Below are 15,275 nucleotides of genomic sequence, written 5' to 3'. Positions count from 1 at the left end.
TATTATTTGGACTATCAACTTCTAACTAAGTCCAAGTATTATTTTGGTTCAGTCACTCTTAAACATAGAGTATTCTTTTGAACATAATTCCTCCTGACTAAGATAAAGTATTCTTTAGACAACCTCTCCTAAATAAACAACAAATAATTTTTAGATACAACCTATTCTCACTAAAAACAAAGTATTCTTTGTACACAACCACTCCTGATTAATATTTGAGTCTTTTTTTGGGCACAATTACTTTTAACTAATGCACAACCACTTCTCTTAAGACTTGAGTATTCATTGGACCCAATCTCTTTTGGCTAAACAACTTTATTAAATCTAAGTTTGTGATCTAAAATATAAACGGATTTTCTATCCAAAAGTGGGTAACATCCCGATATGGATATACAAGAAGATAAACACTCTTTTAGGTTGCTATGAATACAAATAATGTTCTTGCTCAAACATTAAAACTTGAGGATCGCTAAAAATTACAAGAGCTTTATCATTCTCGTTGTATTTATATGTGTCAATCTTTCTTTTTCACAAACATGTTCAATAAAGAGTTAAACAAAAGAAGACGCTATAGAGTTGTTGTCCATTCATCTTCTCGGTTTTGTGTTTGACCATGTTCAAGCTCATGTATGAATAAAGTTCACATTTTCAATTTAATTTTACCTTTGTAAATAGGTATTTTCAATTTGTAAAGTAAAATTAAAATTTGAGTTTAAATAGAATAGATGAATAAAAAAAATGGGAATGGTAAAATAGACATGCATAACTAAAGTGGTTATTTTGATGAATTTTAATTTTATTTTTTAAAAACACTCTAAATTATGAAAAGAGATAAAATTCTATGTTTTTGTTATAAAAAATATTTGGATAACAAATTCTTAGTAAATGCCCATTTTTTAAATAAATAAATAAAAATAAAAAATATTGTTATTTTCGTCTCGGGTGAGCTTTGCTAAAAAAAATCAATGCCAATAATATGGAGCGAATATAGGCTTTTTCTTCCTACATCCTGAGTTCTAATTGCATCCCCTAATTTTTAAGATGACATTTTACCTTTCGTAGAGGTCATTTATGAATTACTTGTTTTGAAAATTTTTCTGAACAAACTTTTTTAAATTTCTATAACATGAATTTTAGAACACAATTTTTGGAATAGAATTTCTGGAACAAACTTTCCAAAATACATGAAATGCATTATAGGATGAACTTTGTGTAATAGAATTTTTAGAACAAGCTTTCTGGAATGTATGATACTTTATGGAATGAACTTTCCAAAACAAGTTTTCAGAATAAACTTTCACACATGAAATGTATTCCGCAACGAGCTTTTTGGAACAAACTTCTCTTCTTCCTCCTTTGAAAGTGTGCAATAACAATGGAGAATGAAGATGTCGTTTGAGATAGCAACAGTGATGACAGTAGCAACGGTGATGGTAGCAATGGAAATAACGCAATGCACTAAAAAGAATATTTTAATCTTTCTAATATTAGCATTTAGTGCAAATAGTAATCATGAGGATACATGAAGAAAAAGTCATGAATATAATAACACATTGTTTCCTATTAATATCCATACCTGACACTCAGAATTATGCTTCATCATTGATCATCAACTTTACAGAATGATCAATGATCAGCAAACTTTTCCTCAATTGGCAAATGACACCAATGTATTAAACAAATTATTCTCACTAGAGGGTTTTCAACATAAAAGAAGAAACGATGGGTCTGTTTTCATTGTTTTGGGGAAGGTGTGTCTGGGATTGGAGATGATGATGCAATTGCTTGGTAAACATAAGCACTCAATGAATCCATGATGAGTTGAAATGGAGTTTCTGAGTTACTCAGACTTCTTAGCCAAACTTAATACCACTCCAATGGTAAGACTTGAGGCTACAAAACCAAGAGATGCCTCTGTGGAGACATGAAATCCTGAAGAGTGAATGAGCATATGTGAAAAACCAAGCACAGCAAATTTTGTATAAATTAAGTTGACAAGCAATGTATACTCACCAAAATAGTCCAGGATCATCTTAAACCCAATAAATCCCAGAACAACAGCAATGGAGGGCTAGACAAAACCAAAAATTGGAAATCAATAACAAGGATAGAAGTATAAGTAAACAGAAGCATTGTAAGATACCACAACAATGAATATGCAGCATGCATTATCCTATGTAAGGAGACAATGAAATTCTAGGTAGCAGATTGTCCTGAGCTTAAATTCTGTTGGGACGCCCTTCTATGAACTTGAGAGTAAAATACTAGATTAATAGATATATGACATAGATGTTACAAACCAATCATAATTCGTTTCAAGACTTATTACATTGAACAAACTACTAAGAGTCATAATTTAGAGTTAAAACCGATTATCACGTAAACCTTTGAATCAAAACCTTTGACAGAACAACCACGAATTAAAGATTCTCAATGATGTAGCAAACGGACAACCAACAATTTTGGTTTCTGAAAAGGAATTCAATGAGCAATGTGCAACCAAAAAAAAAATTAGCCCGCATCGGGTGTACAAGAAAGTGTTTAGTATCCTGCAAATGCATTGCTAAATGTGCAAAGTACATGAGCCCAAAAGTACATTGGAAATGATATCAGAACCATAGTTCAAGTTCCAAAACTATACACATGGTGACGTTAAATGATAGACATGTAAACGGAAAAAAAGTTATGCAGCAGCCAAGGTATATCAAAACAGACAAAGTCAATATTTACCTGTAAGTATTTCAACTCAGACATACCCTCCGATATTACTAAGTAAAGCGACCTTAAACCTACATATGACAGATAGCAGTGGTTTAAATACAAATCAACTTATGAGAAAAAGCACCCATAATTGTTAGATAGATACACATGTGATGAGATTATGACAAGAACAACTATTTTGCCTCTGTGCGCTCCACAGGACAGTGAAGTACGAAAATATAATGGACAAGATATTTTCACAACTAAATTTTAATAACTTTCTCTTATAATTTGAGATGATATCTTTTAAGTGGTTTTAGAATATAGAAAAATGGAAAGCTGCTTAGAAAATGACACCTCAGATTGCAAGAGAAAATTGTCAAAATTTAGTTGTTAAAAAATTATTTTTCAAATATAATATAGTTAGATAAGAAGAGTTTATGTGCAACAAATTCTTAGTTATAAAATTATATATTACAGTATGTTGCCCAATAAAATAGATGAACTACCCTTTAAATCTTGAACTGTAGTTTGTAAAGGAATACAAATCCCAATTCCAAAACATTATAGAAAACAAATTCAGACATACATGAGGGGAATGTAAGCAACGAGAACATACCCAAAATGGCAAAAAGATTAGAAGTAAAGACTATAAATGGATCCCGCGTTACACCAAATACTGCAGGTATTGAGTCAACCTAAACAAAAACTGAGTTAGCATTCCAATGCAAACTTAACTAGACATTCCATATGAAATAGATGGATGAGAAAAACTTACTGCAAATGCAATGTCACTGAGCTCAATAACAGCTACCGTAATAAGCAACGGGGTGGCCTGCCCAAAATGTTTGATCCCTGTTAGAAATCAAGTTCAAATTAATTTAATTCATAAAAAATATTTTTTACTGAAATAAAAGGAACAACGATGATGTAGTAAAAAGTTCAATGTAATCATGTTGAGAAAAAAAATAACAATTTATCAAAATAAAGATGATTAGTAATTTACAACTTACTTTCCACACCCCACCAAGATTTGTTATGAATCGATCTCCATCATAGTACGCTGCAACAATTTTTCCAGAAGTATGATTTTAGATGATAAAGATAACAAGATAAATAAACTTGAATCAGTGCAGACAATGGCATGCCAAGTGAAAAAGCAATGTTCTCAATTGTAGATTGTGGAAAATGGCAGAAAGTCAATAATCTGCAACATCATATTGCGGAAGTCACAAAACAGTTCTCAAAAAGTCCAATTGGCTTAAGATTTGTCAGTGATGACAAGACGATGCAGCACACCACAACCACAAAAATGATAGTAGTTGCAATAGCAGACAAAGGATCAACCCAATCTAATAAAATACTCCAGGTTATACTAGAAGGAAGCTACAATAGAATATACCTTTCTTCACAATTCCATGACACAGTACTTGTGAAATCAAAATTACTGTTTGCATTTACCCAACAACATGAGTTGCACTTATAAGGACATACATGCAGACAATTCCATAAGAAAAGAAAAAACTAAAGTTTTCTGAACCATTGGCAAATTAAACTTTGACTCAGCCATTTCTACTAAAACATCCATTTTGGATTTTAGCTGAGTCAGATTAAGCTTTTCACCAATTCTTGTGATTGTTTTAAAATGTAAGAATAAAAATTCAATTTCAGCATACCCAAGAAATCAGCATTGAATTCTCGAACTAGGAGAGGAATAAGTACATCATGATCAGAGAACATTACTTGTTACAGGGATAAATTTCTGGCACGTCTTCACCACATAGTTATCTGATAAGTCAGATTCATCTTCTTCACTGGAAAACAACTATTCACAAAACAATAAACATGCTGTGAATAAAACCAGTCTATAGAATTGAAAATACCACAAGAAGTATGAACCTCTTAAAAATATTATATTGCTAGAGATAAAAATACTCTGGTGATTCCATCTAAAAGTTTAATATTTTAGATGATTTGTTTGTGATCCCCATGATTCCCATTCCTTCATAATTAAACTGAATTTTAGAAGTAATTATAAATTGGGAATATTCTTTAATCGTTGCATAATATCAATATTCATGTCCTTTTGTCTAATATCCTAAGCTATTAAGGATCATGTTTCCTTGACAAACACGGATGGGTCCATGACTCATTGAGAAGCAATGGAGGACCTTCCAAGGAGAGTTACTAGAAGCATGACTAGAGGGGAAGCCTCTAACCATTCTTTTTTGTCCTTATTTTCTATTACTTTATGTTGACTTTTCCTAAGTTGACTTCACTTTGGTTGACTTATTAACCATAGTTGAGTTAACTTAAGTTGACATGTTGACTCTTTTACTTGTTTGTTTTGTACGTTAAGCTTATGCTATATAGGAGGAAGATTGTACTACTTGGAGTGGAGGAGAGCCTTGGTCTTGGAACCAATCATGGCATGGCATGGAGTGAGTAGTGGAGAGCAAGGTTGACCTTCTAGAAGAAGGTCAAGGCCACACATTTGGAAGGCTTGGAGACCAAGCTAGGGTTGTCTCCTTTTTCAAGACACCTCCTTTAGACCTAGTTTCTCGTAGCCTTAGGTTTAGTGTTATTGCACCTTTATCTTGAACTTTATTGTTTTGCAAATAGGCCCTTTTCCATACCTATAAGAAGGGCTGTCTTAAACTTTTGAAAGGGTTGAACATTTTGAAGATATACACTTATATTTGACCACTTTGTGAGAAGCTTTTCTAGGAGTGTCTTCTTTCTCTGTCTTAAGTTGAGAATAGCTCTCAAGTGGCAGCATACACCACTAATCTTGAGTATGGTGAGCCTTGTGCCCCTTAAGTGGCGTGCCATCACCATTGAGCTCCCCTCCCCTCTTCTTGTCTTCTGTCTTTTACCAAATTTCTTCTATTTTGGTTACTTGCATGTCATTTTCTGTTCGGCCATTTATATTTCCTTATGTTCTTGTTTTTGTTTCTTGAATCAAGTGACCTTCTCTTCTTCTCTTGAGCTCCTTGAATTGAACCTTCACATCTCGATAACATTTTTATCTTAATGTCTAGTGAGAATATTCATTGAGCTTTCTTAATCACCACAACACCATATTTGCTAATTCTTAAAACGGGTCTTTATCAAACATGAACATGGATGGTGTTATAAGGGATCGATATATGGGATCTAAATTTCAAATACTGTGAACATCACCTTAAATGAGGAGTAGAGTAATATTGCGGCCAAGAGAAGGTTGACTTCTTCAAATCTCTAATTTCATGATAAATGAACAAGATGATCAGCAACAAGTATGAAAGTCACTGAAAATAGTTAAATACGGAAAATATATCCATCATGAAACACACCTGAAGGGTGGCTGTTCCAATAAGTATTAATGTCAGACGAAAGACAACTGCTCCAGCAATACCATAGGAGAGCACACGATTCTGTCAGTTCAATAGGTAAAGGAAAAATGACCAATTATTTATTTTTATAGTAACATTAAAATTTCATAATCCGAGAACCATTAAAACAAGAAGTTGAAATTGCTCATAGTTTACGCTCGACAAGTCCTATACATCACCTGATATGTAACCGGCACTTTGAAGTAATTGAATATCAGAACAAAGACAAAGAGATTATCTACAGAAAGACTTTGCTCCAATATGTACCTAAGAAATACATAAAAGTCAATGGCCATCTTTCCAGTAAGTACATGACTCAGGAAAGTGAAAACACACCAGAGAGAGAAAAGAAGTGGTGCCAGCAAGGTTCAAACTATAGAGTTAGAGTTCATAAATACCAAAATAAGCATCCAATGTACTATAACTTCAAACATCGGTGTTTGATCAATCTCTAGAATATATACTACTCAGAGGGCATATATATAGAGGAACAGGAGAAACATATTGAAAAGAGAGAGGGAGAGAGAGATGAAGGCATCTGAAACACCCTATATGATAAGTAATCTTCAAGAAACTTTGCATAATATCAAACTTTGACTCATCCAGAACCTCAATTACTCGAGCACTGTAAAATTGGACCAACTTTCTAGTTGATAACGAAATTAAATTATTCTGCGTACCCAGCAAAGAATTCCGATGATTTCTCAAAACCTTCTTTAAAACCCAAACCAACACCAAATGCCACCGCAGCGCCGACCTACAAGAAATTTTACACAACTAATGTAATTTCAATTCTAAACAACAAGAGAAATTGTAAAAGAAATAAGTAAAGACATAGTAGAGGTGTGCCCACCCATAAGGCTACATTTCTAATGGAGGAATTGTAATCTTCATTCGCTAGAGATTCCTGAATAGGAGATTTGTCAATGTTGCCAATGTCATCCTTTGGTTGAGCACTAATCCTCTTTACCTCTGAAAATTCATACGACTAACACTTACAATTATTTAGAGAGAGAGAAATTATATATTATATATATAATACACGGATCAGAAATGAATAGTTTAGCCTCGAACTTCAACATGGGAGTATAACTACAACAAAACTGGATTTCTATACATAATTTGAAGTGAACAAGGGCATGCTTGATTCCCTGTTCCTTTTGTGGTTTTAAAAGCTGTTTTCCAAACTATTATTCAAAATCTATTAAATTTTGAAAATCATCATGGAAACAAATGCTTTAAACACCAAAACACGGTGATGCTTCCTCATCTCCAAACTATTATATGGGCAGTATTCTTTACTAGCATTTCGAAAACTAAAACCAAATAGAAATCAAACACACCCCAAATTTTTTAATAAGGTGAATATAAGAAGAAGCAAACAAAGCAAACAAATTTCCTTGTTCTGAATGATGGGGTCATCACCTGAGGCATAATTGTCTTGCCCAATTCGTCTTGAGATTAAAAGGGGAGCAGGGTGAGGAGGTCGATGATGGTACACTGCCACACAAAAAGAAAACCCCGAATGATATGAGTGACACGTTTGGGTTTGAGGTAAGAGAAAAGAGAGAAAGAGAGAGTAGCAGCAGACCTGAACAAAAGGAAGAGATGGGATGGTGAAGTGCATGAGCAGAGTGTGAAAGCCTGCGAATGTAATCCAACTTCAATGGAATTCGGACGCCGTTGTGAGCAACAGAGGCCAATCTCATATCTTTGGGGTTGGGTTTGGGTCACTTCTTGGTGGGTTCAACACAAGTTTCCACACAACACAACAATGAAACCAAAGTTGGAGAGAGAGAGAGGGAGAGAGAGAGAGAGAGAGAAAGAGAGAGAGGGAGAGAGAGAAGGAATCTAGGGAGGAATCTCTGGTGTGGTGCTCTTCTCCCACAGCTTTGTTTCGACCAGAATTGTGAAAGGGATAAGTTATTGTTTCTGTCTCGTTTGTGTAGTGTTTGTGTTTCGATGAAGTGTGGTCACCGCTTTGTTTTAACAAAGATCTACAAATATTATTGTGTAATATTTTAAGAAAGTTCATGATAGAGGAAAATTAAATAATTATTAAGAAGGTTACCATTTACTTTAAGTAGGTAACTAATTACAGAAGAAAATATAAATTTTAGCTTATTTCAAAGTTCATTATTCGTGTGCCGTAAAACAAATAAAAATGCTTTTTTACATGTAAAAGAAAGTGAAAAGTGCTTGGTTACCTAAAATGTGAAATTCATTATGGTTTTATAAGAGTCAAAGTCAATAGAAAAATGATTTTTAGATTAATTGTTCTTACAAATAAAAAATAAATATATGTTTATTTTCTTTTATAGTATACCTTTTCTTGAGTTTATTAATTCACTTTAAAGGAAAACAGAATAAAATTTTGTGTCGTTGACTTTTTTTTATTTATTCCGAATATTGAGTCATAGTCCTATGACGAAAAATCAAATATATTTGAGTTTTGAAATTTGACTATTTAGTTGTTTGTTTTTATTAATGTATTTGTTTTTGTATGAAACCGAGTGATCTCAAGAATTTTGTGTTGATCCTCCTTCCGCTCCTCTCTGGATTCTTCTTAAGACTGCTTGCTGCATGAACTCTAGAGGTGGAGATGGAGTGACGCTTAAGTTAAATAGTGAGTTAATATGAGATGTATGTAAGAAAGTGAGAAAAGCATACCTATACCTCTCTGTAGTCGCTTGACCCTAATTTATATTATTCATTCCGCAATCTTATCATTATTATTCGCGGACCGTTTTTATTCCCTTCATCAATGCTGATATGCTCTATTAACAACATACCATAACTGTCAAGGATCAATTCTTTCCTTTCCAACTGAGATTACGCATGCCTGGTTTATAGTAAATGATTACAACTGTTGTACCACACCTAGACAAACTCGACCAAATAAGTAAACAATGCATATACTAAGGTAGCCAAGTACTCAGCTTAGGCCGAGTCAGCCTAACTTGTACCAGTTCTAACCTAAACATCTAGAGGAACAACCTGCACCTCATATAACCAACATAAGCCGCCAAGGTAAGTAGCCGGCCTAGGCCGGCTACTCCAGCAGACCCGGTAAGATTAAAGCCTAGGCTGACCACTCCAATAAACTCAGTATAATGAAAACCCCCAGCGTTCAATAAATCCTAAGGGCCTGGGCTAGGGCCCAGGCCCATATACAGTCAAAGCCCAAGCCAAGGCCCGACCCATAGAATAACCAAACATAATTAATGCTCTATAAATAGACGTGGACCCCAATAATTAAACGTACGCATTCATTAATCACATATTTGACCTTCTGAGAGCTTTGACTTACTCGAGCTTCGAAGTCTCTTCTGCAGGTAACCCCTCCTGGGTTCAAGCTGACATGTACCAACCGGGAAGAGGCCAACTGAGGAGATAACGAACTACATGGTAAGGTGACGCTTGTGCCTAACTCATCTTATTTGTTCTCTGCAGGAACAATTGGCGCCCACCGTGGGGCACGAGACGAACACCTTTAGTACCCGCTTTTCTCTGAAGATGGTTTCAACCCATAGCAAAGCTGGAGTGAACAAGCAGGCGGATGCTGGTCCCTCAGAACCTGCTGGCATCACCCCTGACCTGGCCGCCATCCTAGACGGCCAAGCGAAGATGCAACAAGAGCTACAGATTTGAAGAAACGCAGCGCCTAACGAGATGGAGGCGCTACGACAAGAGAACTCTCGCCTTAGGCGAAAGATCGAAGCTGATCCCAACCTGAAGGGAAAAGCCAAGGAAGCCTCTGAAGCTGCAAGGTCCCCGACCTTCCAACCCACAGAGGAAGAAAGCGAATATAACCTCACTCCTCATACCTTCACCACCACTCAACAAACACCCATGCCCTCCACCCATCCCAATCACTTCCCATCTGCTCAACCAGGGCTTACCGCACCCCCAACCCCTGCCGCTACCCTCCCTACCACCCAGATCCCCTACAACATACCCACCACCCTACACACCACACATGTTCCACCATACAACCCACAATACCTTCCAACAACCCACATCCTCCCTCACAACCTTACCTCCACCTTCCCCGCTATGATCAACCACCCCGTCCCACCGCATCTGCTCCCTCCCCACCAGCCCAGACGTCATTCACCGACTTCATCGCCAACACCCCTCTTCCTACCTAGTGGGAACCCTTCACCCTACACCGCTATATTGGCGAAACCGACCCTGATGAGCACCTCAACGTCTACATCACCCATGTCGCCCTGTACACGTCCCAAGACACAGTATTCTGCAAAGCCTTCCCCACCACCCTCAAGGGCCCAGCCCTGGAATGGTTCATAACCCTTCCACCTTACTCCATTGACAGTTTCGACGTTCTTTCTCACATGTTCTCCACCCATTTTGCCGGCAGCCGCCCACACCAAACTACCACAATCTCCCTCCTAGGCATTAGACAGGAACCAGGCGAACCCCTTAGGGCGTTCATAGATCGCTTCAGTAAGGCAGCTCTTCGCACACCACACCTCAACCAGGAGATGATCCTCCAATGCATGGCCCTCACCCTACAACCCGGCCCCTTCGCCAACAACGTCTACCTCCACCCACCCGCCTCTATGCACGAACTCAAATTGCGTGCAACCGATTATGTCCGCATGGAGGAAATGCAAACCCTCCACACCAAATTCTGCAATGACTATGCAACCACCACCGCCAACCCTACCCCACAACCTAACCCACGCCCTGATGCCTGCCCACGCGAGCCCTGCCAACCTCGCTTCACCATATATGCCCCTCTTACCGTAGCCCGCTCCCGCATCCTCGATGAGGCACTACAAGCTGACCTAATCCCCCCACCACGCAAGACAACCACACCTCCCAACGCTGAGATGACCAAATATTGCCGCTACAACCGCAACCATGGCCAAACTACAGAAGAATGCAAAGCACTCCAGGATAAAATAGAAGAACTGGTCCGTGCTGGCCACTTTCGCCGCTTCATCCGCAGAGATGACCATTCCTCTTCCTCTCGATCCCGCAACCCCCCTCGATCTGACCATAGACGCCCTCCACATGACTTCCGTCATGACAGATGCCCCCACCAACCCACCAACCAAGAACCCGAACCGGCCCGCACCAACATCACCCCCATCGACCCTCCCCTACGTGGCACCATCAACACCATCTCTGGTGGCTTCGCTAGTGGAGGATCCACCTCTTCTGCCAGAAAGAAATACCTCTTTCATATCCAATCCATCAACCATATCACCCATTTCCACCACAGGCGCCGCATGCCTCCCATCATCTTCACAGATGACGACTTTCATGGCCTCGACCACCAACAAGATGACCCCATGGTCATCACGGTTGAAATCGAAAACTACGTTGTTAAGAAAGTCCTTGTGGACCAAGGCAGCTCTGTTGACATCCTCTACTGGGCCACCTACCAAAAACTCCAACTTCCGGACACCGCTATGGTCCCCTATGATGAACCAATATACGGCTTCTCTGGCGAACAAGTTTCCATCCGCGGCTAGATCGACCTCCACACCATCTTTCGTGAGGGAACCCAAACCAAAACCATCCCAATCCGCTTCCTCATCGTCGACGCGCCAACATCCTACAACGTCCTCCTAGGTCGTCCTTCCCTCAACACCCTTGGCGTTGTCATTTCCACCCCCCACTTGGCCATGAAGTTCCCTTCTCCCTCAGGTGACATCCTTACCATCCACTGCGACCAACGCTTGGCACGCGAATGCTACATGGCTAGCCTGCGCCTACAACTCCCTATTCAACAAACCAACCACATTGAGCGACCACCTGGCTCCGGCATCGCACTGTCAGGTGAAGACCTGGACCCCAGAGTAGGCCAGGACGTCCGTCTGGAACCGGTTGAGGAGACCTCCCCTTTGGAGCTTCCCAAGGACGCTCTATCAACCTAGGCACCGGTTTGAACTCTGACGAGTGTGCCATCATCACACCCATTCTCCTCAACAACATAGATCTTTTCGCCTGGTCAGCCGCTGACCTCCCTGGGTGGACCCCTTAGTGGCATCCCACAAATTATCCATCTATAAAGAAGCTCGCTACATATCCCAGAAAAAACGCAAACTGGGCAAAGAACATCGGTTAGCAACTAAGGTCGAAGCCGATAAGTTACTAAACGCAGGCTTCATAGAAGAAGCTCAATACACCACTTGGCTTTCTAATGTTGTCTTGGTGAAGAAAGCCAATGGCAAATGGCGGATGTGTGTAGACTACACAGATCTAAACAAAGCTTGCCCTCGCGATGCCTACCCCTTACCCAACATCGATCGCCTCGTTGATGACGCGGCAAGAAACAAGGTGCTCAGTTTTTTGGATGCATATTCCGGGTACAACCAAATTCACATGGCCTCATCTGACATACACAAAACTGCCTTCATCACGGACGATGCCAACTACTTCTATAAGGTCATGCCTTTTGGTCTCAAAAACGCTGGAGCAACTTACCAACGGTTGATGGACAAGGTTTTCAGTCATCTAATGGGACAATATGTCGAAGTATACGTTGACGACATGATTGTCAAGTCTCCAAGTCATCGCCAACATGCCGAGGACCTATCAACAGTCTTCTATGCACTACGCCAATAACCTTCGCCTCAATCCAGACAAGTGTGTATTCGGCGTTGACCGGGGTAAATTCCTTGGTTTTGTGTTGACCCAGCGCGGCATAGAAGCCAATCCCGAAAAATGCAAGGCCATCATCGAGATACGCAGCCCCACTACTATCAAGGAGGTCCAACGTCTTATAGGCCGTCTCACAGCCATTTCCCGCTTCCTACCCAAACTAGTCGAACAAACCCAACCCATAGTCCAACTCTTAAAAAATTCCACTTGGTTCATGTGGACTGATGATTGTGAACAAATCTTCCAAAAACTGAAAACAACCCTAACTTCTCCACCTATCCTCCACAAGCCAGACACCCATCAACCCCTACTCGTATACATCACAGCCACCGACTACACCGTCAGCGCTACGCTTGTCCAAGAAATAAAAGGCACGCAGCACCCTGTCTATTTTGTGAGCAGAACGCTGCAAGACTCTGAGACCAGATATCAAATGGTAGAGAAGTTGGCCTTATCTTTGGTCCACGCAGCACGCCGCCTACGTCCATACTTCCAAAACCACAGCATAACCGTTAAAATCGACTACCCAATCCAAAAGATATTGCAAAAACCAGACCTAGCCGGACGCATGTCTTCATGGGCCGTCGAATTGTCAGAATTCAACATCCGCTATGAACCCCATGGCCCCATTAAAGCCCAGTGTCTTTTAGACTTCGTCAACGACCTCCAGCACACACCCACAGAGGACCAGTGGACGCTTCATGTAGATGGTTCCTCAAGTCCAAAAGGTGTCGGCGCTGGCATCGTCTTAGAAGGCCCCAACGACATCCTCATTGAAAAATCCCTTCACTTTGCCTTCAAAACGTCAAATAACCAAGCCGAGTACGAAGCAATCCTCGCTGGCCTTTCCCTGGCCCGCGAGGTAGGTGTCAAGAAATTAACGTGCAAAACTGACTCCATGCTCATTGTAGGCCATCTAAATGACGAGTTCCACATCAAAGACCCCATCCTTCTACAGTATTACCATCTGGTCCGTGCAGTCATTCAATCCACCTTCGAACAAGTCCGCATCGAACACATCCCAAGGACCCACAACATCAGAGCCGATATCCTCTCCAAATTGGCCAGCACCAAGCTAAAAAACCGTCACCGATCCTTATTACATCAAACACTATCTACGCCCTCATCACACACACTTGTCAAAATTTAACCCACGCCCCAGCTGACAACGTCACCCCCTCCCAAAGCCATAACTGGACCACCCCCTATATCTAGTACCTCAAAACCGGCAACCCCCCCAAGATGCGGATAAAAATTGGCTGGCTAAGGCCGCCAAGTACACCATGATAGGCGATGACCTTTACAAACGCGGATACGGCCAACCCCTTCTCAAGTATGTCATGGCAGAACAAGCACAATATATTATTAAAGAGCTACACAAAGGCATTTGTGACTATCATTTCGGCGCACGCACCATGGCTACCAGAATTCTTAGAGTCGAATATTTCTGGCCGACTATAAAAGCAGACTGCCAGGATTATGTCAGAAAGTGCAAACCATGCCGAAAACATGGCAACCTTATTCACCAAAAACAGGAACAACTACACTACATACTATCCCCGTGGCCATTCGCTAAGTGGGGAATGAACATTCTCGGCCCCTTTTCACCCGGCAAGGGGCAAGTGAAATTCCTAATTGTAGTCGTCGATTACTTCACCAAATGGATAGAAGCCAAGCCGCTAACTACCATCACGGCCCATCAAGTTCAACAATTTGTTTGAAAAGATATCATATGCAGATATGGTGTTCCACATACCATCATCACAGACAATGGCCAACAATTTATTGACAAAGAGCTAGCCAAGTTCTACACTGGCCTAGGCATCAAGCACATCACAAGTTCTGTAGAACATCCACAAACCAATGGACAAGCAGAGGCGGCAAATAAAGTTATCCTCGTGGAGCTGCGCAAAAGATTAGATACCGCCAAAGGTCGATGGCCCGAAGAATTAGTATAAGTGCTATGGGCTTACAGGTGCACCCCTCAATCATCAACAAACGAATCCCCATTCAGCCTAGTTTACGGTGCAGACGCCATGATACCAGTTGAAATTGGCAAACCATCTCTGCGAGGAGAACTATACGACCCAACCCACAACCACCAAAACATGGCCATACATCTCGACCTTCTACCCGAACTCAGAGAAAAAGCCCAGATACGCAATTTAGCTGCCAAACAACGAGCTGCCAGAAAATATAATGCAAACCTATGCCCACGATCATTCGCCATCGGGGACTTAGTATGGAGAATGGCCAGCAATGCTAGAAAGAAGGATGACAAGTTCTCCGCCAATTGGGACGACCCATACCGCATACGCGAAGATGCAGGAGGAGGAGCTTATCGCTTGGAACACTTATCTGGGGAAGAGATTCCCAACACTTGGAATGTATCACACCTCAAATTCTATTTCAGTTAAATGTATGTTGCACTAAGCAGAACACTTGTAACCCTGGGTGTACTCTTTTTCCTCACCTGGTCTTTTTTCCCTAAGGAGGGTTTTGGCCAAGGAGGTTTTAACAAGGCACCCATATTCAATAAATAAAATGAAGGGTTCTCAACTATAC

At 40.3% G+C, this 15,275-nt stretch overlaps 1 protein-coding gene across 2 annotated transcripts; it reads right to left on the bottom strand.

The window, feature by feature from the left end:
* Positions 1-1,537: 1,537 nt before the first annotated feature.
* On the bottom strand, positions 1,538-8,041 carry LOC114192414 (thylakoid membrane protein TERC, chloroplastic). Of its 2 annotated transcripts, XM_028082128.1 has the most exons (14): positions 7,666-8,041; positions 7,500-7,574; positions 6,928-7,046; positions 6,755-6,831; positions 6,254-6,341; positions 6,036-6,116; positions 5,884-5,940; positions 4,444-4,525; positions 3,714-3,763; positions 3,479-3,535; positions 3,320-3,398; positions 2,731-2,789; positions 2,014-2,071; positions 1,538-1,932 (listed from the first exon to the last, which is right to left on the bottom strand). In XM_028082128.1, the coding sequence occupies exons 1-14, from the start codon at positions 7,781-7,783 to the stop codon at positions 1,841-1,843; spliced, it is 1,092 nt and encodes a 363-aa protein (XP_027937929.1). In that variant the 5' UTR covers positions 7,784-8,041; the 3' UTR covers positions 1,538-1,840. The 2 variants fall into 2 exon arrangements, with proteins under 2 accessions (XP_027937929.1, XP_027937930.1); XM_028082129.1 differs by lacking the exon at positions 7,666-8,041 and having other exon boundaries at positions 6,928-7,062; positions 7,500-7,569.
* Between the last annotated feature and the right edge of the window lie 7,234 nt (positions 8,042-15,275).

Source organism: Vigna unguiculata, chromosome 7 (assembly GCF_004118075.2).
Source record: "Vigna unguiculata cultivar IT97K-499-35 chromosome 7, ASM411807v1, whole genome shotgun sequence".
Taxonomy (NCBI): Eukaryota; Viridiplantae; Streptophyta; class Magnoliopsida; order Fabales; family Fabaceae; genus Vigna; species Vigna unguiculata.
Note: the sequence above shows the minus strand (reverse complement) of the source record. Positions and strands in the feature narration are given on the sequence as shown.

Coding starts and splice junctions, on each gene's coding strand:
- LOC114192414 (XM_028082128.1), bottom strand. CDS start 7,783: ATGAGATTGGCCTCTGTTGCTCACAACGGCGTCCGAATTCCATTGAAG. Junction 6,832..6,927: donor TTAGAAATGTAGCCTTATGG/GTGGGCACACCT, acceptor AATTTCTTGTAG/GTCGGCGCTGCGGTGGCATT. Junction 5,941..6,035: donor TTGGAACAGCCACCCTTCAG/GTGTGTTTCATG, acceptor TCATGAAATTAG/AGATTTGAAGAAGTCAACCT.